At 36.1% G+C, this 24281-nt stretch overlaps 1 protein-coding gene across 1 annotated transcript in view; it reads right to left on the bottom strand.

Annotated features, from left to right (window-relative positions):
• Positions 1-24281, bottom strand: part of hip1rb (huntingtin interacting protein 1 related b) — a 70086-nt gene that overhangs the window by 29731 nt on the left and 16074 nt on the right. Inside the window, exons 2-12 of the mRNA XM_059545859.1 lie at positions 23605-23668; positions 12748-12890; positions 11680-11736; positions 11475-11561; positions 7659-7735; positions 6409-6470; positions 1594-1734; positions 1374-1431; positions 458-533; positions 218-376; positions 1-11 (exon numbers count right to left, since the gene is read on the bottom strand). The exon at positions 1-11 is cut by the window's left edge and continues 42 nt beyond it. Coding sequence (XP_059401842.1) covers positions 1-11; positions 218-376; positions 458-533; positions 1374-1431; positions 1594-1734; positions 6409-6470; positions 7659-7735; positions 11475-11561; positions 11680-11736; positions 12748-12890; positions 23605-23668 — 935 coding nt within the window. The remainder of the gene's footprint in view (positions 12-217; positions 377-457; positions 534-1373; positions 1432-1593; positions 1735-6408; positions 6471-7658; positions 7736-11474; positions 11562-11679; positions 11737-12747; positions 12891-23604; positions 23669-24281) is intronic.

Raw genomic sequence — 24281 nt, 5'->3', positions numbered from 1 at the left:
AATATGTCACTCTTAAAAAAGAAAACAGGACATATTTAAGAAGTTGCGTAAATAGGAGCCAAGAAATTCAAGAAAGGTTCAGGTTAAATATTATATAAAGCGCCAACCCTTCAAAATGTCTATGTGCTAACACAATGAAGACGCATTAGATCTCTTTTAACAGTTTTTTTATTCAAAATCTATATCATCACACTTATTGGTCACCACTTGCAAGTACCTGTGGCTGAGAGGCCATGCTAGGCTGCACCTCACTAACATCTATCAGAGTCTCAGGTTCATCCTCTTCCTGCTCCTCAAGTTCTTCTTCATCTGGGATGACAACCATGGGTTTAACATGCTCCGCTAGCGCAGAGGCCCGAAGGAAGTTGGGTGGAGACTTAAGAAGAAAAAAAAATGCTTGGATGTATGGATATGAATTGTAATCAATATACAGTATCTGTTATTAAGATTTCCTTACGTCAGGGAGTCTAGGTATCTGGATCAGCCTCTTGAAGTATAGCATGTCTCGAGCTTTATTGAGGAATGTTTTGAGGCTGAAATATATATATATATATATATATATATATATATATACACACACACACACACATTTAGTCATTTAGCAGACGCTTTTATCCAAAGCGACTTACAAATGAGGACAGTGGAAGCAATCAAAAACAACAAAACAGCCATGATTTATAAGTGCTATAACAAGTCTCAGTTAGCTTAAACACAGAACACGTAGCAAGGGCTTTTAAATAATATAATAAATAACAAGAAAACTGATAGAATAGAAAAACAATAGAACAAGCTAGTGTTAGAGGTCTTTTTTATAATTGTATAATAAATGAAAAGAAAATGGATAGAATACAAAAAGATTAGAAAGGTAGTTAGATTTGTATTTTTTTTTTTAAAGAATGTAATTAGAATAGTGAGTGCTAAAGTTAGAGGGTCAAATAAAGATGGAAGAGATGGGTTTTAAGCTGATTCTTGAAGATGGCTAAGGACTCAGCTGCTCGGATTGAGTTGGGGAGGTCATTCCACCAGGAGGGAACATTTCATTTAAAAGTCTGTAAAAGTGATTTTGTGCTTCTTTGGGATGCTCAGGGTACTATGGTAATATTCTAGAAACCAGTCTTTGTATCAAAAAATTCAATTGTTATTCACTGATAATCTTTGTTCAAAAAGACCAGCCAGAATGAATTGTTAAAAATCAGACATTGATACTTTCTTAAGAGCATTAAAAAGAGAGCAAAGACAGAAGTCAATTTTCTGTGTATAATAATTTACATTTTTTTCCTTTTCTTTCTTGGAATATAACATTTTATAGGGACGCTTTTTTGAGACTGACACTTTTTTTGCATCCTTTCGAAGTTTGAAAAGCTTGAATGTACCTTTGAAACTGCTCATGAAAGCGTTCACGGTGTCCCTGAAGTGTGTCTGCAGGTAAACCTTAAAAAAAAATATATATATATTTTTTTTTTTTTTTTCCCCAAGTATCAACAACTAAATTCAGAAAGTGTCTACACAACTTTATTATTAAGGCATTAACAACTTCAACATCAATCAGTTATTTAATATTATGACTTTAATGAATGTAGCTAGAACTCTTACAGGCGTGCAGTTTGAAGAGCAGTTTGACGGTGTAGTGGTAGAGGTGACTGCTGTCCTGGATGACCTGGATGAGTGGAGCTAGTTTACACTGGCCTGACGTCAGTGTGGAGATAGCAATAGACATATTGAGCTGGCGGAGCACTAGAAATAAAAAGAATACAGAATAATTTAACTTGGTACCAGATAATGCAGGATTTTTTACTCCCCACATAAGCCAAAGACAAGACACAAAAGACAGCAACATCCATTATATAATGAAAAAAAAAAAAAAACTAAATGTAGGTGACTTCAATATCTAGCAAGTCTTTTCTAGTGACGGTTAAGTTGATTTCATGCTGATTTGTACATTTGTAACTTGACTTTATAAATGTTCATTTTAACATGTTTGGCTAACCAGGATGAGATTAGATGTGGATGTTATCGGGCAGTGAGTTTCTTTTTCCTAAATCACTGCATTTTGTTAAAATAACACATGTAAATGTAGCACAGTTTCCTAAGAAGGGGTTACTATACTGATGTAAACCAAGAAACCAAAAGCTTTAGTGCCTAGAGCCCTTAGATAAAATTCAGCAGCTCAAATCCTGTAGAGCTTAACTGGAAGGGACGCTCCTGTAACCAGAATGCTCCTAAAACCAAATCTGCAGGCTAGAGCCTCTAGGAGCAGATCTAACTAGGGAGGCCACAGCTTCAGTTTGGCAGCTTCCAGTCTGAAAGAAGGCAGACTAGCACACTGCTGCTTTAGCCATCCCCAGGCCTCTGCAAATTGTAAAGCTCTTTAAAAACTACCCAACTTAGGCGAGCATATACTTAAACATCCCGTCTCAATGAACTTGAACAGTATAGAGCAAAGGATTCCCTTCTCTATCAACTCCCCGCTCTATCCCTTAACCCTTTCATACGTGAGTTTAAAATATCAGGGTATATGCAGGAATCACTGAGATTTTTTACTTTTTACTTCCAACACGACATCAAGCTGCAGCCCTTTTTTTGGGGGGGTGGGGGTATGTAAAGCACCACTTACTACTTTCTATAAGGTATACGCGCGACACTGTCAAGCCCATCATACATATTAGGTACTGTACACTAATGTTTAATTGTGATCATTAAGTATTGTCATTGTGAAGTATGGATTTTTGTAGTGTCGAGTTGAGTTTCAGTTGTCCTTACCTTAACCCTAGCCCTTGAGTTATCCTAGCCATAGCCCTTAGCTCTAATTAGTGATGGGAAGTTCGGATCATTTTACCGACTCGGACTTTTGAGTATCGTTCAGCAAAATGAACAAATCTTTTTCCGAGTCATTTCGTTCATTTTAGCAAAATGTAATTAAAATGTTACGTGTTACTTCCCCAACACATCTACTACTTACGCAAAAGTTGATCACACTACAAACAATACAAAACTAAAATGCTATGATAAACAGAAAAGGTTAATTCATTGTTTACCTGGGTCTTCAGTCTGTGATTAGCTCACCTCACCTCTTGTCTGACAAATCTTCGGGTTTAAATAATTCCTTAATCACGTGACAGATCCATACGCTATTTTATGACATTTCTGTCAATGTTTTTGTTACCGTTTCTTGAGGATCTGTGGTATGCTATTTTATAAATGTTATAAATAAAATACTGATGATTAATTTGTCTTTTTGACTGTCTGTCAGTAAAGAAACACTAGGATACATAATAATATAATAATCCAAGCCTACAATACAAAGTAATTATAACCTAGTTTGTTAATTTTTAATCCAATTTTGAGTTTGCTGGTATAATAATTGCTTTTCCTAGGCAGACTTGACAAATTGGTCTAATATATGTATAAGATGATTGCTCAAAAAGGACATAATGACATAAATTAAAAGCAAATAACATTTTGAATCCTAAACCAGTAACACTACAGTTCTATAGTCTAATCTGAAGGGTGAACTCAAAACACAAATCATACAACAAGGTCATTTTTGAAGATTAGAATCCACTGTTAAAAAACAAAAACAAACAAACAAATCAAAGTGATTTCGCCGTCATAAGGACAAAATTTAAAGCATAACCAACTCTTTATTACCATATTCAGTGTTATGGAAAAGTACCATCATGACAGAAATTAAAAGCAAAAATTTAAAACCAGAAATGCATCACGTAACTAAGATTAAATAATAATTCTAATAAAATAATAATAATAATAATAAGTACTATGCACCCATTTGCAAGGAAGGTTGTAAATTAACTAATTACTCTAGCCAATGCTGTCACGTCATGGGACAAAAGAACGAACAACCCAAAAACTCGAAAGACACGAAAGATGAACTAATCTATTCTCTTACCGACTCAGACTGCATTGGTTTAGCCTATGGGGCTGTCACGTGATTAAGGAACGAGTCAAAAACCCGACAGACCCGAAAGATGAACTTATCAATTTTCTTTCCGGCTCAGACTGCATTGACTGACACAGGTGAACTACTACTAGCAGAACAGAACCTATAGAATATTGCGCATGCGCGACTGAATGAATCAATCTCCGAGACGACTCGTTCTTCCCGAGTCACATTAAAGATTCATTCAAAAAGAACGGATCGTTCAAGAACGACACATCACTAGCCCTAATAAGTTGAATAATAACCTTGGCACTTCTTAAAAACAAATGGCATTTAACAACCATAAACATTAATAAAGATTAATAATAAAGTGTGTAAAATCACACACATTTACCCACATACACACATTCTCACACACGCAGTGAATAACTATCCCAAAAAAGCAATTTATTTCATCACAAGAAATACATCACAAGGGGTAACTTAACCCTGAGGGCTGATGTTTGTGATGGTATCGCTGCAGTGGTGGCACTGGTTTGCTGCTGAGGTGGTGCGACGACAGCTGAACTTAAGTTGGCATGATTTGCTGCGATCTGTGCAGTGCTGCTAGCATCGCAAAACAACAAAATAGGGAGCTGCTCCCCCCTCACGCGAAGCCGCTGCTGGTGAATGTTTGATTCACTGAGTGACTTGATAGCGGTAATGCCATTTTTCATGCTTCCGGTCATTCCCCATGATGGGCTTAAGACAGTATTTAAACGACGGGTCGTCAACCCAAGTTTGCGAAAACTTACATTTCCCCATTTTACACTGTAAATTTGGTAGAAAATAAAAGCAAGTTGCTAATATCAACTGAGACAAAAAGGCGGAAAATGTTGTTGCCGTCGCTGATAGCCTATCAACCACAGAACTCTACACAGTTTACTTCTACGTCATTGCTATCAACTCCGACTCACTCAGGGTCTTGTTTACCGTATATATTTTTAAACTAGGCTAGATAAAGATAAAACATGGAGACACAAATATTAAAAACACAAAAAATGGAAACTCATTATATATTGAGCTTGTATTTTACAAACTGTAAATGTATGGTTTTGCAAGTAATTATCTGTATTTAAATATCTGAAACCTAAAGTAAGCATTATATGGTTGAAAACACTGATCGCTTGTCATATTATGACAAATATTCAGTGCGTCCGATCTGGCTCTGCGCCAGCCAAAGCGCGAAAGCGGATTTCAATTCAGCAGTTTATGACGTGAAACTGAAAGTTCTAATCACACCGGTGTGATCGTGCGCTTCAGGGACCAGCCAACACTGATCACACCGGTGTAGGGCTGGGCGATATATCTAACGATATGATCATGCGCCTCTAGTCAGTAAATCTGGTTCCATGATTACTAAATCGCCATCACATGCTTATAATTGGAGCGGCATTTAATAGACAGAGCCGTAGATCACTGACAAGCTAAGGGTTGACAATATCGGGTTCATTATCCCAGATGAATCACCTTCGATAATGAACGCGATATTGCATAGCTTGTAAGTTATCTATGGCTCTGTCTATTAAATGCCGCTCCAATTATAAGCAGGTGATGGCGATTTAGCGGTAATTTGTTTGCGATCCGGACATCACTAGACAAGACAAAACCAATAAACCCAATTACAAACAAGGCATTTATTGCATCCAGTTGGGACACAATTATTGAATATAATGAATTATACTGTCTTTTTACGTGTTGCGTATCGTGCTGCGTAAACATAAAACCATGCCTGCATTTGTGATCTGATAAACAACAAACAAGCCTACTTTACACTGCTCAAAACTCGCGTTTGAATAATCACTGGCAAGTTATTTAAATATAAATAACATACGTACAAGCTGTAAGTACATTGCAACGTTTGAACTGCCCAACTTTATAGAAACAGCCGTTGTGCCACAGACACATTGCAGGCTACTGGTTCAGGAAACTGAATATTTGGTTTGGACTGTTCTGGAACAGTGTTGAAATAAAACTTAACCACTGATTTCTAGTCATGTCCTCTTTAGGAAGGCCAAACAAGTACTTTCACACACAACAAAACACAGCGACTCCACAACTTACGCCTTCTTTCTTTGCATGAACATTTGTTTAGCATTATGCAAATCTTCCCACATAGTAACGTAGAGATGTGGGGGCACGTTAGAACGATCCATTTAGTGGGGAGTGCTTGACTTAACTTTTATAAAGAATATCTCTTTGGATTCGAGACTCTAGTCTTTGCAATTTTACAGACCATCTTTATGCACCAAGAGCTTGTAACACTCCAAAGAGAAAGGAAAAATTTAAAATCGCATCATATGACCCCTTTAAAAACTTTTGTGCCTATGCAACATTTGTACATCAGGCAACAGTTCTCAGTTGTGTCCTTTAATGATTTATTCCACTACTGACTATTACAATATTTAGTTATTGCATTCAAAGGGGTTGTAGATATATTAAATACAAATCAAAAAAAGCTGAACACTCACCAGCTTCTGCTAATCGAAGCTCTGCATCCATGTAATCAAACACTTCTACTGTGAGCTGGAACCTGGAGCAGAAAGCAGAGAAACCCTTTTAGTGTATGTGTCAATGTTAGGTAGCTGTGTAGAACCAAGCGGCAACCTTCCGGTCTCTCTTGCGAAACCAACACGGAAGTGACTAAAACTACAATTTATCAACTGGCCGCTAGAGGCTGGCTCCAAAAGGGAGTCAGTCCCATAGACTCCCCATGTTAAAATGCCCAATTTTAAAACAGAAAAAATAACTAAATGTGATTACACCCTGGTACAAAAAGTGGTTTTGGTCTATATAGCTAATTTTGCCCTTCATGACAACTGTAAGGGAGGGTGAATTTTTCACAACTCATCCGTTTAAATTAAGCCTTAAAGTTCTGCATAATTAAGGGTGTGGCAACTTGAGTGACAGGTGCATTGCCACTGCTGTCACCGCTGTTGAGGTAGGTGGGCATGGTTTCAGCAACCAGCTCCCGCCTCTTTGCCCATTTTTGATTATCCAGTAGTGACACGTGGTGATGCGCTGCCAAGATGGCGAAGGTCAGCTCCGCCCACTCTAAGCATCAAAAACGCTCTTCAGAAATCTACGGGTGACGTTACGGACACTACGTCCATGTTTTTATACAGTCTATATGTAGAACATACAGTGCCAACAGTTGTGTAATTGAGCTACCTAAATATACTTGATAATTTACAATTATTATTACTATATATAAATATAAAAATAAATATAAAAAACGCTAAAGGAATTATATAATTTTGGATAATGGCGAGATCCTAAAATGAACATCAAACCTAGATTCCTAAAACTGATGACTTATGCAAAACTTAAAGGTGACCCATTATACCCCTTTTTAAAAATGTAACGTACGTCTCTGATGTCCCCAAGTGTTTGTGAAGTTGTAGCTCAAAATACACCACTGATGATTTTTTATAGCTTGTTGAATTTGCCACTTTTAGGGTATAAGCCAAAAAAACACTGTTTTTGTGTTTCTCCCTTTAAATGGAAATGAGCTAGTGGTCCTGCCTCCCTTTTAAGAAGAGGGCGGAACTTCAAGAAAAATATATATTTAATTGAAAATTACTTAAATGCATACAATTGAATAATTTTCTAACAGCTGAAAACCTAATGCAGGGGTCCTGTAGTGCAAAGTCCAAAAATGTATTTCGGCTGAGATAAAATACAGTAGAAATAAATACAAAGTAAATGGAATTTCACATACACATTATTGATGTCTGTTCCCGCTGTTCGCTCTAGGACTTCATCTGTGACTTCTAGACTGGCTGGGATTTCAGAATGCTGCAAAGAGAACGCAAAGACATATTTTAGTTCAATTAAATGAAACTGACCCTATGTTTACATGCTGAAATCAAAAGTGCTAAATTTCAATTTTATGCACAACTTCAATTTTATTTTTAAGTTATTTACATTAGCTTTAAATGAGGCTACAGGTGACCCCTTAGCATTTAATTTATTTATCAATATTTAATCATAGACTTTGAGTTGGACAAGAAGTCCAAACAGAGATTGTTAACAGCAGTTTATTTACATGATACAGGAAATCTAAACAACAGCTGGTCTATGTGGTAATTACAGTACATCGGACATCCAAAAGTTTGTTTTGTTCATCGACCTCAAATGTGGCTTATCATCTGAAACACGCAAGTAGTATAATTGAACAAAATAATTGTTTATGGAGTGCTTGCTTCCTAGTTTTCTTTCTGGTTTGCTAAGCTGAACAGTCAATCAGGGCGATCTCTCTCTCTCATAGAAACCTCTGACGCCGATTCAGCATGCTTAATCAGCTGAAACACTTATCTAGGTAACAGTGGCAATATGCTTGTTGCTTATGTCTCATCCAGGTTGATTATCATCAAATGTAAAAAAAAAAAACCTTGCACGGCTTCATATTTTGCTGGAAACTGATACACATTTAATTCCTATTATGCTTTTCCACTTTTTGAATTTTAGTGTATGTTTGGGCATAAAAATTATCTTCTAACTTAACAAATCTCAAAATCCACTCCAAAGAGAAATATTTTGTTTTAAAAAAAAGTGCCTTTTCAAGAGCTATAACGAACGGCTTGTTTAGACGACAGTGCTTGTTTTCCGGGTTTTGTGATATCACAAAGCAGCCATTAGAATATCATTAAAATAAATCTGGGCCGGGTCATTGTTTAAATGCTTGGTTGAGTGCATCAGAAAGACTACAACGAAGTGCTGCTGTAGCCTCAAGTTTTTTGCAAGTTATTACACATGCACCTGAATAATTATGAATATAAATATGTATGTTATTATTATGAATTTTTTTTTATAATAAATTGCTGACAGTACAATACTTGAAAATGATGCAATTTGCTGAATTTATTTCAATTACGAGACTACAGTGTTTCGCATGCATTAAATGCAGGTGTTTTTATATCTATGTATTTATGAAGGCAACCGACTCGTCAGAAAATTGAATGTCATTTTCATTAAATCTTGCATGTAATCTCTGATAAAGCAGTGTCTTTTTCGAGCGTAGCTGCTTTGTCTCCAGCCATTACCGGGGAAACCTTGATCTCTACCACTCACACAGCGCCTCCTGCTGGCAGAGGATGAATTTGCATACGTATGCCATCTGCGAAACACTCGACTATGGTATAAATAAATTCAACTCAGTTTCACTGAAATTCATGTTATAATGTTAGAATTAAACAATAAAAATAATACATTTTCACACACTTATCTGTACATGGTAAATGCAGTTGTTTTTAAACACCAAGCATGAGAGCATGTTCTAGTACACCCCCAAAACAAATTCAAGACATTGTAAAAGAGCATTATAGGACCCCTTTAATTTTTTTAGGATTTTTGATGAATAGAATGTACAAAAGAGAACAACTCACATAATTTATTTATATAGAAAACAATTATTTTAAATTGTTAAAATATTTCAAAATTTTTGCTGCATTTTTGATCAAATTAATTGGTGTGCAGAAGAGGCATTCAGACACATTAAAAAAGTCTATTAATCAAAAGAGGATTCATTTAATCAGTCATTCAGAACAGCGATTCAGTCAAAATTCTTTGCAAATTCAAATAGAAATTATTAATTCCCTTTCAGCTTAAGTCACTGTCTGACCCAAGTCACAAACTGTCATTTAGGTCTTAGCTACAGTGTACATGTATACCATACAGTATTACATGAAAGATGGTTGATGCTGCACAGTCTGTCTGGGCTTTTACGTAATAATAAATAAGTAAATAAATAAAAAAGAAACACATATTTTTTTAGTTTATTTGTTCTATTGTAACAACAGTACCTAAGGCAGGGTTTCCCATATATTGATTTATTTGTGACGGGCCGCCACAATATCAAAACTGAATGCCACAAACAGATTTTACAAAAGGCACTGACTATGTTGAATAAACATGAGCACTGCAAGTTTCAAAATCATAAACCGCCACGGGTGTTTTTATATCACTGTATTTCAGAAGAAAAACCAACTTTTTTTGTGGATCATTTTCATTCCATCTTGCATGTAATGCCCGATAAATCAGTGTTTGCAAGCTCACACTGCTTTGTATACAGCTGTTACCGGAGAAACCTCTATCTCTCGCTCTCTAATTGCGCCTCCTGCTGGCAGAAAAATAATTTGCATATTTATATACACATGTATGGGGATGGGGGAGTGCCGCCCAAATAGAGTGTAAGGCTGTGGGAAACACTGTAAGGTACACATCAGCTTATAGGAGCAGGGGCGTCATGCATTCATGATTTTTGAGGGGGCACATTTTTTTTGGGGGGGGGGGGGGATTCATGGGTATAAGTCATTCCAGAAAGCACTGTATAACTGATATAGGCTTATTTTTTTATTATTTTTTTTCCTTTTTATTCAAAACAATTCCAAACATGCTTAATATATCAGGAAATATCTCGTTTCTCAAATATGTGTAGGTAAACGCGTTTTGCACCTTTATAGATTGTTATTTGATCAATATATGGAAATGTAGTGTAATCTATTAACTACACATAAAAACCTGACTTTTTACTTAAGTGCCATATCATGCCATAAAATATTTTTAATACGACTGAATTTGCATTTAATGTAAATTTTAATAACAATATTGTAAGATACTTATTTTAACACTTTCATTTTACAGAGAGTAAAGAACATTTACATGATCAAAAAACATTTTCATTCAGTCTAGCCAGAGTTCAGGCACTCTCAAAAACTCCCATTAAAATCACTGAAGCACTTTACATTATGAAACGAATATCTTACTTACATTCGTACGCACATCTGCACTTTTTGTTGTTTTTGATGAGAGAATTCGCTAAATAATTCAGTCAGCGAGCAAGTGAACAAAACACTGCGTTTCAGTGATGACTCTTCTGGATGTCTCTGATTGGCCATTGCATCCATAAGCGCAACAGAATAGTTTCTGATTGGTTATCATGAAGCGTTGTACGAACGCGCCTGTCTCTGGCTCAGCGCCAGCCAGCGAACGCAGATTTGAATTTAGCAGCTGATGCTGTGCACTGAACGATCTAATCACAACGCTGTGATTGTATCAAATATATAAAAAATATTATTCTGTAATTTTTTTTTCGTTTGGAAGCTGCATTTAAAATCCACTTGGCTCAGAATCACTTCGAATGGGCACGACGCCTCTGTATAGGAGGGCCCAACACACTCATGGCTACTCATAACGGTCTTACATTTTGGTGAATTAGTGGCTAATTTGTATGAATTTGAAACATCTCATGCATACATTTTTTTTTCTATGATCTGCTTAAGGGTGGACCTTCATTCATTCCTTTAAAAATCTTTTTAATATAAATCAAACTGTACAAATTCATACAAAATTACCACCTTTAAATAGTTACCTTTCCATAAATTGCCAAGTCATACAATAGTGGCATTTTCTCATAGGATTGGGTTGGAGGGCATTGTAAAATTGTCTCGGACAAAAGTGGGGTTTCAAGTCAACAAAGGTTATGGCTAATGGCTTGGTAAATACATTACAGGCACAAGAATATTTTGAAATCTACCTTAGTGTGAAACTCCATCTTGGTGCAGAGGAGTTTGGAATGTAGAGAAACCAGTTGTCCATATCCATGTCTGTCCCGTGTGTTACTCTGACAATGGAAAATAATGACAACAAATCATTATATTCTGCCAAACCAGTCAAAAAGAGATCCAGAACAACTTCCTTTTGTTCTGAATGCTGAAATTTGTGCATGCACTTTGACTTACCCATAATAACCCTGTCTCAGCAATGCTGCTGTAGTGTCTCATGCAGTCTTGTAAAGTCTGGTAAAAAGTGATCAAGACAATTAACAATACAATCTTCTATGAGAATAGAGAATGACATTAGGCTAATTTTAGATGCCAAATACTTAGTAAATGAGATATCATCGGAGAGAACTATATTTACAGTGGCATGCAAAAGTTTGGGAACCCCTTGAAGAACCTGTGAAAATGTGAATAATTTTAACAAAACAAGAAAGATCATGCAAAATGCATGTTATTTTTTATTTAGTTCTGTCCCGAGTAATATATTTTACATAAAATATGTTTACATTTAGTCTCATATTGTGTTTCCCTCTGGAGCATCGTGAATGTTTGAACCCTTTTTATATAGTTGTGTTTGAGTTACTCAATTGTCCTTAATGTGAAATGATGGATCTCAAAATCATACAGTGATCATACATTATACTGCTTTAAAGGGTTCAAATATGCAAGAGAAGCTGGAAAACTGAAAAATCTGCAGGACCTGGAGGATTTTTCTGAAGAACAGTGCTCAGTTTAACTGTTCAGAACAAACGAGAGACTCATGAACAACCATCACAAAAAAAACAAAAAAAAACACAGTTGTGGATCATCCTGGTGACCACACACAGTATTAAGAATCAAGGGTTCCCAAACTTTTGTATGGTTTAAAAAATTCAAAAAAAAAAAAAAAAAACCTATTTATTTTTTCTTTTGGACTAAATGTAAACATATTTTATTTAAAATATCTTACTCAGGACAGTACTAAAAATACATTTGTATGATCTCTCATTTTGTTAAAATTGTTCACATTTACAAAGATTCTGCAAGGGGTTCCCAAACTTTTGCATGCCACTGTAGGTTATATTTGATTGTCATAAAAAATAATAATAATAATATTAATAATAAAAATTGTTCAAGTGTGTTTTGTACTAGGCCTCTGAAACAAGCTAAAAAAAACACTATTATAGAGGCAGGGCAGTCATTGGAAAACAGGCAAAAAATATATATTTAAAGCAGATAATTATGAAATTAAAATGGAAGCATGCTTACATTCCGGTGACCATCACGCATGATTTTGTGTAATACATGGCAGAACTTCCAGCTAATGATGGCGCTGCTTGGCAAGGGCAGACCAACGGCATATGACCAGAAGGTATAGGCCCCCTTCTCTCTGTGGGTTCCCAAAATAATTCCTGTTCATGCCTTTAAGGAAAAGATCTTAAGCACAATGTATAATAGCATCATACTACATTTTTGTTAAGTAATATCACAATTCATTAAACTGGGGTAAGTCTGCTAAGCGGTCTAATTTTTGTAATTTATAGCTACTAACAGCAGTGTTTCCCACACATATAGAGACACATTTTTGCTTTTATTATTTTTATCTTCTTGTACTTTTTTATCCACCCTAAATAAATTAAACCATCGTATCTGTGTGTGTGAAAACAGTTTCCTCCTGCTGACATTCCCACATGCGCTGCATGTGACAGTACCTAGACAGTGCTGGCACTTCAGTCCCTTTTGCGACTAAAATAAATGTGTGCAAACCAAAATGCATTTAGGAGCATGTGTGCGAATAGAGCGAAAACCCTCCAGGTGAGTTTTCTTACATTTAATGCCATAAAAAGACATGAAATGGTAAAACAAATGTCTCCATGATATTTTAAGATATCTTATACTTTGTGATGGAAAAACATAAATCATGATACAGCCTATTGATTTTTAAACTTCAAAAGGTTATAATTTCATTAAAAAAAATAAATAAATAAGGCAGCGGCGCTTCAGACTGCTTCAAAGTGATTCTCAGTCAATGAATAGCGCAATTTTAAGCCAAGCAATTGCTTATGATTTGTTGACGAATTATTACAATGTCTACTTTATGATTTTGATACTTTATGGTTACTTTTCTTCACTCATTAAATTATTGAGGTAGTTAAATGTAAGCCTAATCTGTGCAGATTTACTGAACTCGTGATTTAAAGAATACTGAACTCGTGAGTCATCATGATAACAATCCTAATTGCGTAGCATCTGCATATAGGCTAACTACCTTCGGCATACACTTCACTACGCAACAAATAATGAATGACATGCTGGTTTCCTTTGCAAAGCAATAGCGAATACTCATATATATATATATATATAAAAATATAAAAAAACACACAGACTCACACATTCTGTGTCCGGCTGAACTCTCCTGATTTTATTCACTTTGATCCCACCGTCTTAAATTTAGTTGGTGGGATCAAATTTAAGGCCATAAAATTTTTAAATAGTTAAAGTCTTATGATTTCAAAAGGTATTAAATTTGGGGACAGGAAGACAATAATTGCGATATAGCCTTTGGAAGTTTAATATCACATTAAGCTACGATTTTACTGAATAAATATGAGCACTGCACTTTTCAAAATTACTTGCTTTGCTGTACAGCCATTACCATGGAAACTGCTATATTCTGTTGCTCCAAAAGCTTCACCTGCTGGCAAAGAATGAATCTGCATTTTCAATAAGCCCTTCTGTGGTTTTTGTGCAGACCATTGTGAAAATTGACCCATATTTATATGCAGCAAACACTCAAAAAATGTGAACTGGTGGATCGACAGGAAGCTAATGCATTTTAAAAATCAAAACAAGACGTTGAGATATATTTAAATGTTATCAAATGAATATAATAATTGATTGGTAATAATTGTTTAAATTAATGTAATAACTGATTCTTTTGACTCATCCCTTTTCTAAAAAATGATTTAAAGGCTGAAATGTGTGCTGACAACATTTTGCTTGTGTGAAAACCTGTAACTGAACTGTATATATGGTATTAATTTCATTTGTGCAGGTCTTAAAAAGTCTTACATTTGATTTTAAAGTTGACCTATTATGTATGGACGTAAATCAGCAGCTTAACTCGAAAGGTTGAAAATCTGTGGTGGGGCTTTGGTGCGAATGAAGACATTTTATTGGTCGATGCTAGACCATTGAACAATGCCAGCCATTGCGACTTGCCAAGAAAGAAATTTGTGTTATTTGTAAAACACTGCAAACTATTCTCACTTAATATCCTTAGCTTTTAATTGATTATAAGACACTGGATTCATCTTGTTATTCAGGTTTTATCTGGTAGACAAATAATGCAACATCTTTCATATGTATATCCCACTGCATCTCGCTGTACCAGAGTTGCAACATAACTTCATTTTGATTATTTTTATGTTTTGTAAAAATAATTTAAACTTCTTCATTGGTTTAATTTCCTAATTTGCTTGTCAGTTTAATTGCAACATAAAAAAAAAAAAAAGAAAACAACACCTTATAAAAATCGAGTGTTTGATAATGTCTAAATGTACATTAAAAAGCAAAACCTAAAAGAAATCAGCAGTTATGACCAGCAATATGGTTTTGAGCAACTAGAGTAGAGCTAAATACATGTATTTATAAAACGTCAATAAGGCTTAAACTCTAGTGGTTAATAGGGGTGTAACGATGTCACAAACTGAACCAAAAGACCGTCATACACCACCCACGGTACGAATTGCGTAACTCTCGTGGCGTACCGTGGTACTCTCACGCCTCCTGATGCCCATTGTTGAAGTTACATTTATATTTATTCATTTAGCAGATGCTTTTATCCAACGCGACTTACAGATGAGGACAGTGGAAGCAATCAAAAACAACAAAAAAAGTTAATGTCACTTATCTCTAACTAACTAATCTATTAATTTAAACCATTTTATTTCCATACATTTACAACAATTACAAAGGCAATAGGTGTTTTCATGGCACTAGATATGCAGCCATTTTCTGTTGTTGAGAATGACGGATATCATTCACAACTCATACAAAAATGAACCAACACTCAGTGAAAACATACCTCACAGACATAATAAATATATCTATAGAAAGCTTTAAATGACTACTTAACGAAATAAAACAAATCTAAAACAAAAACTCATTATAAATCATAATCTGTGAAGATTCTCTTCTCGGCTCGTCTAATGAGGAGATGGCGAGACAGGCAACTTCATCCTTGCCACACAGACTCAGAAAACACTAGTTTATTAGTAAATAATTCAAATATCTCCTTACTATTTCCCCGTCACATTTATGATATTACTTTTGCCGGTGCTTTGCAAGCTTAAGCCGATTGCGTGTACTTGAACGGAGAACCGTTCAGTTGCGCTGCTGCTGCGGGACACTAAACACCATCGAGTCGCTCGTGATAGTCGCGGTAGCACGGTCTCATGTTGTTTCCACCAGCGCTGCAATTTTGTTTCATCACAAATAAATGGATGTCTAAAATATAAAAGTCAGGAGAAGTCTAAAACAGGTGGGAGGCCCGGCCCGCATCTGAACTATGACATGAAAATTTATCTCAGAGGAGAAGTTATTTGTGGCATCCAGCAATGATGATCCTCCAGCCAAAAAGGCACCAACCTCTGAACTGTCTGAAAAAAGTTTTTTCAAGTGGAGCCGGGCACTCCTGCATCCAAGTCTCCATATCAAATGGTGAAAGAAGAGGTTGAGCGTTATAGGCAAGTGCAAACTCTTCCAGTGGAGTCAAATCCACTTGCATGTTTGAAGGACAACGAGAGCCAGTGTTTATTTTTGACTAGTCTTGGAGTTATACATTTAATTTTAGTTTACTCAGGTAAGCTGACGGCACTAAAGAGATAAATGTTTTATTCTGACTAGACTACATTGGTAGTATTTATTTAATTTTAGTTTACTCAGGTATGCTGACTGCACTTAAAATGTGAAGCAAAAGTTAATAAAGAAAAAGTCAAGTTATTTTTGTTGTTATTATTAAGTTAAGTGAATCTATTGTTCCTTAGCATTGCTGGTAAAATGACATGAATCCTGCCCCCACTGCAAACCGAACCGAATCGTGGCTCCAAAACCATAAACCGAACTGTGCCATTGGTGTATCGTTGGTGTATCGTTAAACAATGGCATTACATATGAATATTATCTTTCTGGCCACCAAATGCCTCTAATTTGCCTCTTTGTACTGGAATTTAAAAACATTTTCTCTATTTTAACCCTAAATAGCCTACTACACTTATTGTTCTATAAATAATAAGCATATTAGAAAATGTTATATTTTAAATGGTCATTCATGGATCATAATTATTGCGCATATTATTTTGTACCATAATCTCTTCAAATAAGCTAAACAGGACTGAGCGAAAATGTAGTACAGTTATGTGGCGGTGAGATCAAAGCATGTCACAACTGTTTCTCAACTGCTCTAGTACAGCGAGTTTACTCTGCAATATGAATATATATAGGTACATAGGATATACATATGAAATATGTTGCATTATTTGTCTACCAGATAATACCTGAACGACAAAATGAATCTAGTGTCTTAAAATCCGGTAAAAGATAAGGATATTCAGTGCTATGATTTGAACTGCCAGATCTGAGAGGTTGTAAGTGCGGACTTGAAGTTGTGCAGCGAAACTGAAGTGCAAAAGTAAATATGTCAAACATTTCTGTACGTCATTTTCTTTATGTGAATGTCACTCTACACATTTGAAACTATTAATCTACGACTTCCAATTTAAAACACGGGTGCTTTGATCATTGTCTGTGTGTGCAAATTGAAAGATTCATTTTTTCACATCACATCAAAGCTGTGAGTGCAAATTTTAACTCACAAATATGAATGTTAATATGACAAGTTCTCACATTCAGATTTTCAACCTCTTGAGTTAAGCTACGGATTACCTCCATAATTATGCCCCTTTCTACAATATATAAGTATCAGGTGTCCCCAGAATGTGTCTGTGAAGTTTCAGCTCAAAATACCCCATATATCATTTATCATATTTTGGAAGGAAGCAGAAACACACTGTTTTCATGCATGTATATTTAAATGCAAATGAGCTGCTGCCCCCTGTCCCCTTTTTCAGAATAGGGCTGTGCCTTTACAGCCCGTACATTATTATCATTTCTATCGCACTGAAATAATGTGTTTTAAAGTCATATTATTTTAAACTTTTAATAAAGGGTTTTCTGAGCACACATATCCGAAGCACGCACAAAGAAAGTGACATGGCAGGTTTAGTACTAAACTAAGTTCTCTTTCATGTCTTACTATGCTTAAACTGTCAAATACACAAAAGTTTTTTAAAAAATACATGAGTTACAAAAAGAGTCTGTTATGTCTATGAAGGTAAACACCTGGGAAAGAGATCTGTGTTGCAGCAGGGTAATACACAGTGAATAAATAAATCCACTGCACTCTTGTTTCCTCTTAGGCTGGGACTCTAAATAGTGTTCTGTGCTCATCTGTGTAGCTAATGATAGAACAGTTTGCATGCTTTGCTAAAATTTTTGCAATGGCATTGAAAATGGTATACTGTTGTCGCTTGCAAAAATAGAATGGCGGTGCCATGAAGTGGAAACGTGCAGATTAAAAAGGTCAACACAGGAATGACTACCTGTTACCTTTTGATACTACACTTGTACTGTATCTTGCTAGACGCATATGGGAAAAAGCTTTTTTTCTCTTGAACTGATCCTTTTTTTATTCATGCAGTGAAACTGCATGGCAATTGGTTTGTGCAGTGTATTAAAAACAAACCAATGGATAGGCAGCGGAGCTGTACGAGTTTATGGTGACGAATCCAGCCAAGCCCGCCAGAATGGGCGGGGCATCTGGCTATATAAGCAGGCATTCGCCACAGGATTCTAGTGATGGGAAGTTCGGATCATTTTACCGACTCGGACCTTTGAGTCTTGTTCAGCAAAATGAACGAATCATTTTTCGAGTCATTTCGTTTATTTTATCAAATATAATTAAAATGTTACTTCCCTAATGTCTACCAGTACTTATGCAAACGTTGATCACACTACAAACACTACACAACTATAATGCTATAATAAACAGAAAAGATTAATTTATTGTTTACCTGTGTCTTCAGTCTATGATTAGCTCTCCTCACCTCTTATCTGACAAGTCTTTGGGTTTAAGTTAACCTATGCAGTCTGACAAACATTAAAACATTTAGGCAGTACACTTAAAATCATAAAGACAAATAATAATAATAAAAAAGAATAATAATAATAATAATAATAATAATAATAATATTGTGACGAGTGGGGCGGGGCCGAGGGATGTGGGAACACGAGCGAGGCCGGTGGAGTGATTGGGAAATCCACGACACCTGCGACCCACCGCCGGTCTCGAGTCCCACAGAGGAGATGGAGGGATATAAAACGGGAGCGACGACAGTGAAGGACGAGAGAGGACCAGGCCTGGGCTTTATTTTATGTTTTGGTTTTGATTTGTGCGCATCAGTCGTCCGTGAGGGGCTGATGCGCTGTTTTATGTTTATTTTGTAATTAAAGTCTTTCATTTGATTGTCCGCCGGTTCCCGCCTCCTTCTTCCCGATGGTTATTAAGGTTGAATTCATTACAAATATACACACAGATTTGTTGCCAGGGTAACTCCTGTCTATGGTCAAACCTTATAGGTCCGTCACGTGATAAAGGAATGACTCAAACCTGAAGAATCATGAGATGAACTAATCAATTATCTTTCCAGCTCAGACTGCATTGACTAAAACAGGTGAACTACTAGACTAATTACAGTACAGAACCTACAGAATATTGTGAATGCGCGACTGAACGAATCACTCCCCGAGACAACTCGTTCTTCCTGAGTCACATTAAAGATTCGTTCAAAATTAATGAATCATTCTAGAATGACCCGTCACTACAGGATTCTCAGATTTCTTCTCCTTCAACGATGACTACATGTCTATCCGAAGCTGCTTGCCACTGAATTACGCCTGTGCAGCTGGAATCGAGACTTCGCAGCACAATTGACCTGCTTCTACACCACTTCAGCAACGCAGCAGTTCTCAGTCTCACTGGCATACTCTTCTTTGGGAGTATGGGCCCACTCGACAAGAGGCATCACCTCATCCTGGGCATGGTCCAGTGGTGTCCATTGCAGATTTCTGTGAGGCGGTCGGTTGGGTTTTGCCATTCTGTGAGGCGGTCGGTTGGGTTTTGCCATCCACATTCGCAAGGGTTTTATAACCTGGAAGTCTTGGCCTTACAGGTCAGGGTCCTGTCCCCTTGAAGAGACACATGCTGTGTAAACAAATCTGGCAGAGAAGCCTTGGCCGTATCACGCTCAAGCTTTCGATCATCAGTTCACCTGTTTGCTTTTGACCTCTGGGTGTCGATGTTACCGGAGTACTCCGCAACGATTTGCAGATCTGCAACATGCGTTTCTCAAAGTATGCAAATTTTGGACTTGCATCCTCGGTAGGTTGGACTTTGCGCATTCAACTCGGGAGCGTGATGTCCACGATGACGCAAATCCGGTATATCTGCAAACAGCAGCATTCTTGATAACACCTGAAGGAGTGGATGCCGAGTTGCCATATCCTTCATACTGATATTAATTATATCATCACCTGATTTCTTGTTTGACTATTAATCAAGTTATGGCAAGAGTGAAATGCGTAACCTTATGCGCGCTTATGAGATATTAAAGAATCCTGTTCTACCCTGTATTTCTTTTCCTCAAGATTAATGTCCACATATTATGTGTGTGTATCCAACCGTAATGATAAGACACTCGCCAGTGCTAGAAAGCCTTGAATTTTAGATAAGTTCTCTGTGTATGTGCGTTAGTATCTGTCTGTACAGGGGGAAGCTCAGACAGTCCCAGGACAAACGATAAACTGCCAGTGTCCAGCGTATCAGATATACATCTTTGGAGAGTTTATCTAGGTTTTGGAACCAATCAGAATTTTGTTGACTTATGTATTGACGCAATTAGTATCCTCTGTCAGGGTATAACTGTGTTTGATTTTGAGTTATACGGGGGCGGCCTACGAACTCCGTCGAGAGTATTGAAGCTGACTTCTGCTGATGAAATTGCAAACTATTTTCTTCAAGTAAAATTATTATTATTAATTGAACTCATCTCTGACTCCTGGTCTTCATTGCGAGGGGTCCAATACCCCACACAACAGTCAGGCAGCTTGCCTTGGCTACAGCAATTTTCTTCATTGTATATTTACAATAAAATGAAATGGGATATCAAATACCACTGCCTCCTTTCGTTTTTCATTTAAAAATAATAATAGCAGCAGAAATGTACTTAGTTCAGGGAAATGTGTATATACAGTATACAGCCATTACAATGAAATGAAATATTATATAAATTGCTTCTTTTTATTTTCATTTTAACATATAAAAAATTACATTTCATGACACAATAACAGTAATATTTTGAAAATTATTTGAATAAATGGTGGTTGAAATCACAATGCTGTGTGAACTCAACCAATCAGCATGTTTAGCACCCAAGTCCTGCCCCCAAAAGTTCCGGTACTTTGAAAAAGTACTACCTCGCCAGCAGGGACTTTCTGAGGGGCATTTTTTTACCCTGAACTTTATTTAGTTCCTGGTTCCTGCGGTGGAAACACAACGAGTACCAGCCCAAAGTCCCTAGTTCCTGGGTAAAGTTCCAGCGGTGAAAACGCGGCTTTAGTCATTACTAATTATTACCTCGCTTCCCTAAGATACAGGAAGGAGTACTGCGTTGTTAACTGTGCTATGTAGCTGCGCAACTCAGTCATCGATTCAGTCGATGTAACCTGAGAATCCTGTGGCAAATGCCGGCTTATATAGCCAGATGCCCCGTCCATTCTGGCGGGCTTCGGCGTGCTTGGCTTGCTTTGTCGCCATAGGCTCGTGCAGCTCCGCTGTCTAGCCATTGGTGCGTTTTTAATACACTGCACAAACCAATGGCCATGCAGTTTTACTGCATGAATAAAAAGGCTTCAGTTCAGGAGAAAAAAGGCTTTTTCCCCATATACGTCTGGCAAGATGCAGCACTCATTCCCGTATCTCAGGGAACCGAGGTTACATTTAGAAACAGAGTAAGTTTTTTGTAATTCATTTCTCGATTTCCAGCCATTGCCTGCCTTTCCAGTATTATGTAAATATATGCAGATTTCTATTTATACAACTTTACAGTAAATATTGCACAAATCTGTACATAAATCTTCTGTTCCAGTTTTTACCACATTATCATAATTTTTTTCTTTAGTCTTATTTAATTGTTCTTTCTGTTCTCATGTAATTTATGTATACATGTAATATGTATGTGTATATGTACTAAAAAAAAAAAAAAATAAGCTAATTCTGATTCTGAAAGGGGCAATGATATTATAATAAGATCCCTTTGCCATGTCACAAAGTGAGCGAAATCTAATGCCCTTAGTTTTTTCAGATGCTTGCAGAAAAAGGCTTAACCAAAACAAAGTTACTGGTTTAATCTTTTTCAAGATTCCTGGGTTGGTAGATTCACCAGGGACCTGATTATATCACTTAAAACCAGAAATTTTTTTCATTATACGTCACCTTTAAAATTCCTGCAGATAATCAGACTTTATGATAAATATATTTATATATAAAGCTGTGAAGTAGTTAATCTGGTTTATTTCTTTGTTTTGTGTTGTTTTTTGGCTATTAGAAGTTATGAATGGACGGCAACCTTAATTTTGTAGCCAAATTGGCTGGTGAGTGAAACTATATGACAAAGCAAGGAAAATTCTACCACAACTGTAATTTTGCATAATTTACAATGCATAATATTAGTTTGTAATTCAAATGAATTTCAATAAATAACAATATTGTAAAAAAAAAAAAAAAAAAGAAATCACATTATTTTTTACTGGTCACAAGTAGTGGACATGTTTGTTTGTGCAGTAGGTAACAGTAGGATTTTTCACCTGGCTACCATCGCAAGTATATTTCAAACCTGTGGGAAGCACTATTGTTTCTAGAGTAGACTATATGATATCTGATATACTGTGATCTAATTTACCATTACATAATCATTTTAACACCAGCATGGTATCCACGTTCTACCCAACTGTTAGTGCCTGACAGCAATAAATACAAGAAAGAGATTAAAAGATGTCAAAGCTATAATGTGACTTGTTCATAAGGCAATCCAAGCTGACCGTAATGCATACTCTAATGGTTGAGTCAAGGAGGTTGGAATCTCTTTAATATGGTAAGATCTCCGAGAGTAAAGGGTAATAGCCTATACATCTTTGCAGAACCAAAATAAGTGTTTTCCAGTGTTTTCCAATTGGTGTTTTCAAACCAGGATGGACATTTTTCAACAACTAAAAAAATTTAAATAAAAGTGTACATGACACAGGCCCACAGACACACAAAGCTAGGGTGACATCAGATTCTATATAGTATGGGACAAATATATCTTTCTTTGAAATAACTCCATGTGGCAGCACATACTGTAGTATATGAGAAATAAAATCACAATGTGAATTTGTTTCATGTCATGTGTATTGATTCATATACACAGGGAGTTATCTCATTTGTTATAAGGACAGAAAATGTATATTAAAAATAAATAAATACATAAAACTTATCCTTCATGCAAACATTCATAAACCATAAGTCACATTCTTGCACATTAAGCTACGGGTACTAGTGATCTCATATAATCAGCTGTCTTATATTTGGGAACTGAAAACTCAACTTAAATCAGGTAATTGAAAAACACCCATGGTCCACTGCTTGGAAAATACCTATTTTGTTCTGCAGAGAAACCTATACTTGAGTAAAATGATTTAAAATTAAGGGACCTTGTATGTGTCTTCTACAGAAGTATTTTTTCATTTTATTTTTAATATTTACTGATTTAATGTTTCAGATGCAGGATATTTACACTGGTCATCACAAGTAGGTATCATTGTTTGTAATTACAGAAACTATTTGCACTTATAAGAAAAGTACCTGTACACGAGATGTGGCAAGATCACATTCACTCTTGCGAAGGGTTCACTTGACCTACCCGTTTAGTTGAATAAGCAATAATAAATGTACATCTGAATTAAGGATACTGCGTGCATGTTTCTCCTTCAGCGGCGTCTCTGTGGAATTGATGGCCTTACTGATACTGCTTAGCTAAAGAGGAAAGGAAAAGAGAAACAGAAAAAAAAACAATTATTATGTATGGATTTTTAGTAATATTATATATATATATATATATATATATATATATATATATATATATGTATATACATTTTTTTTTTTTTTTTTTCAGGGCTCCAGACTTTGACTACATTTCTTTTTGCAGGTGTTAACAGGTTTACTCAGGAACCAATGTTGATCTCGCAACACTGTTACTGCACAGTGTTGCGTGATCCAATGAGAAGCTTTGGATTCGCAGTAGAATGAATAAGGTTGCTTCGAGATCATGTGAGATGCACTCAAATTCTGTAAAGAATTCTCTGTTATTAACAGATCAAACAGTGCTGACAACTTCAGAAAACCAGAAGTAGTAACCACTGTGTTGTGGCAGAAATAGTTGAATGTTATTGCATTATTCGTTTTAGGGGGTGTGCAACCTTTTTAAGGAGAAATTTCAAGCACTTTTCATTGACATTCAAGCTTTTCACCATTTCCAGCAATTTAAAGCTCTAAAAATGATTCTCTTTAAATGTTATTTTTAATGGGATGACCAAAATATACTTGGTAAAACGTACTGAAAAATTAAATTACCACTATAACCATTAGA

The sequence above is a fragment of the Carassius carassius genome, chromosome 4 (assembly GCF_963082965.1).
Source record: "Carassius carassius chromosome 4, fCarCar2.1, whole genome shotgun sequence".
Lineage (NCBI taxonomy): Eukaryota > Metazoa > Chordata > Actinopteri > Cypriniformes > Cyprinidae > Carassius > Carassius carassius.
The sequence above is the reverse complement of the archived record's forward strand: the minus strand, read 5'-3'. Positions and strand labels throughout refer to the sequence as shown.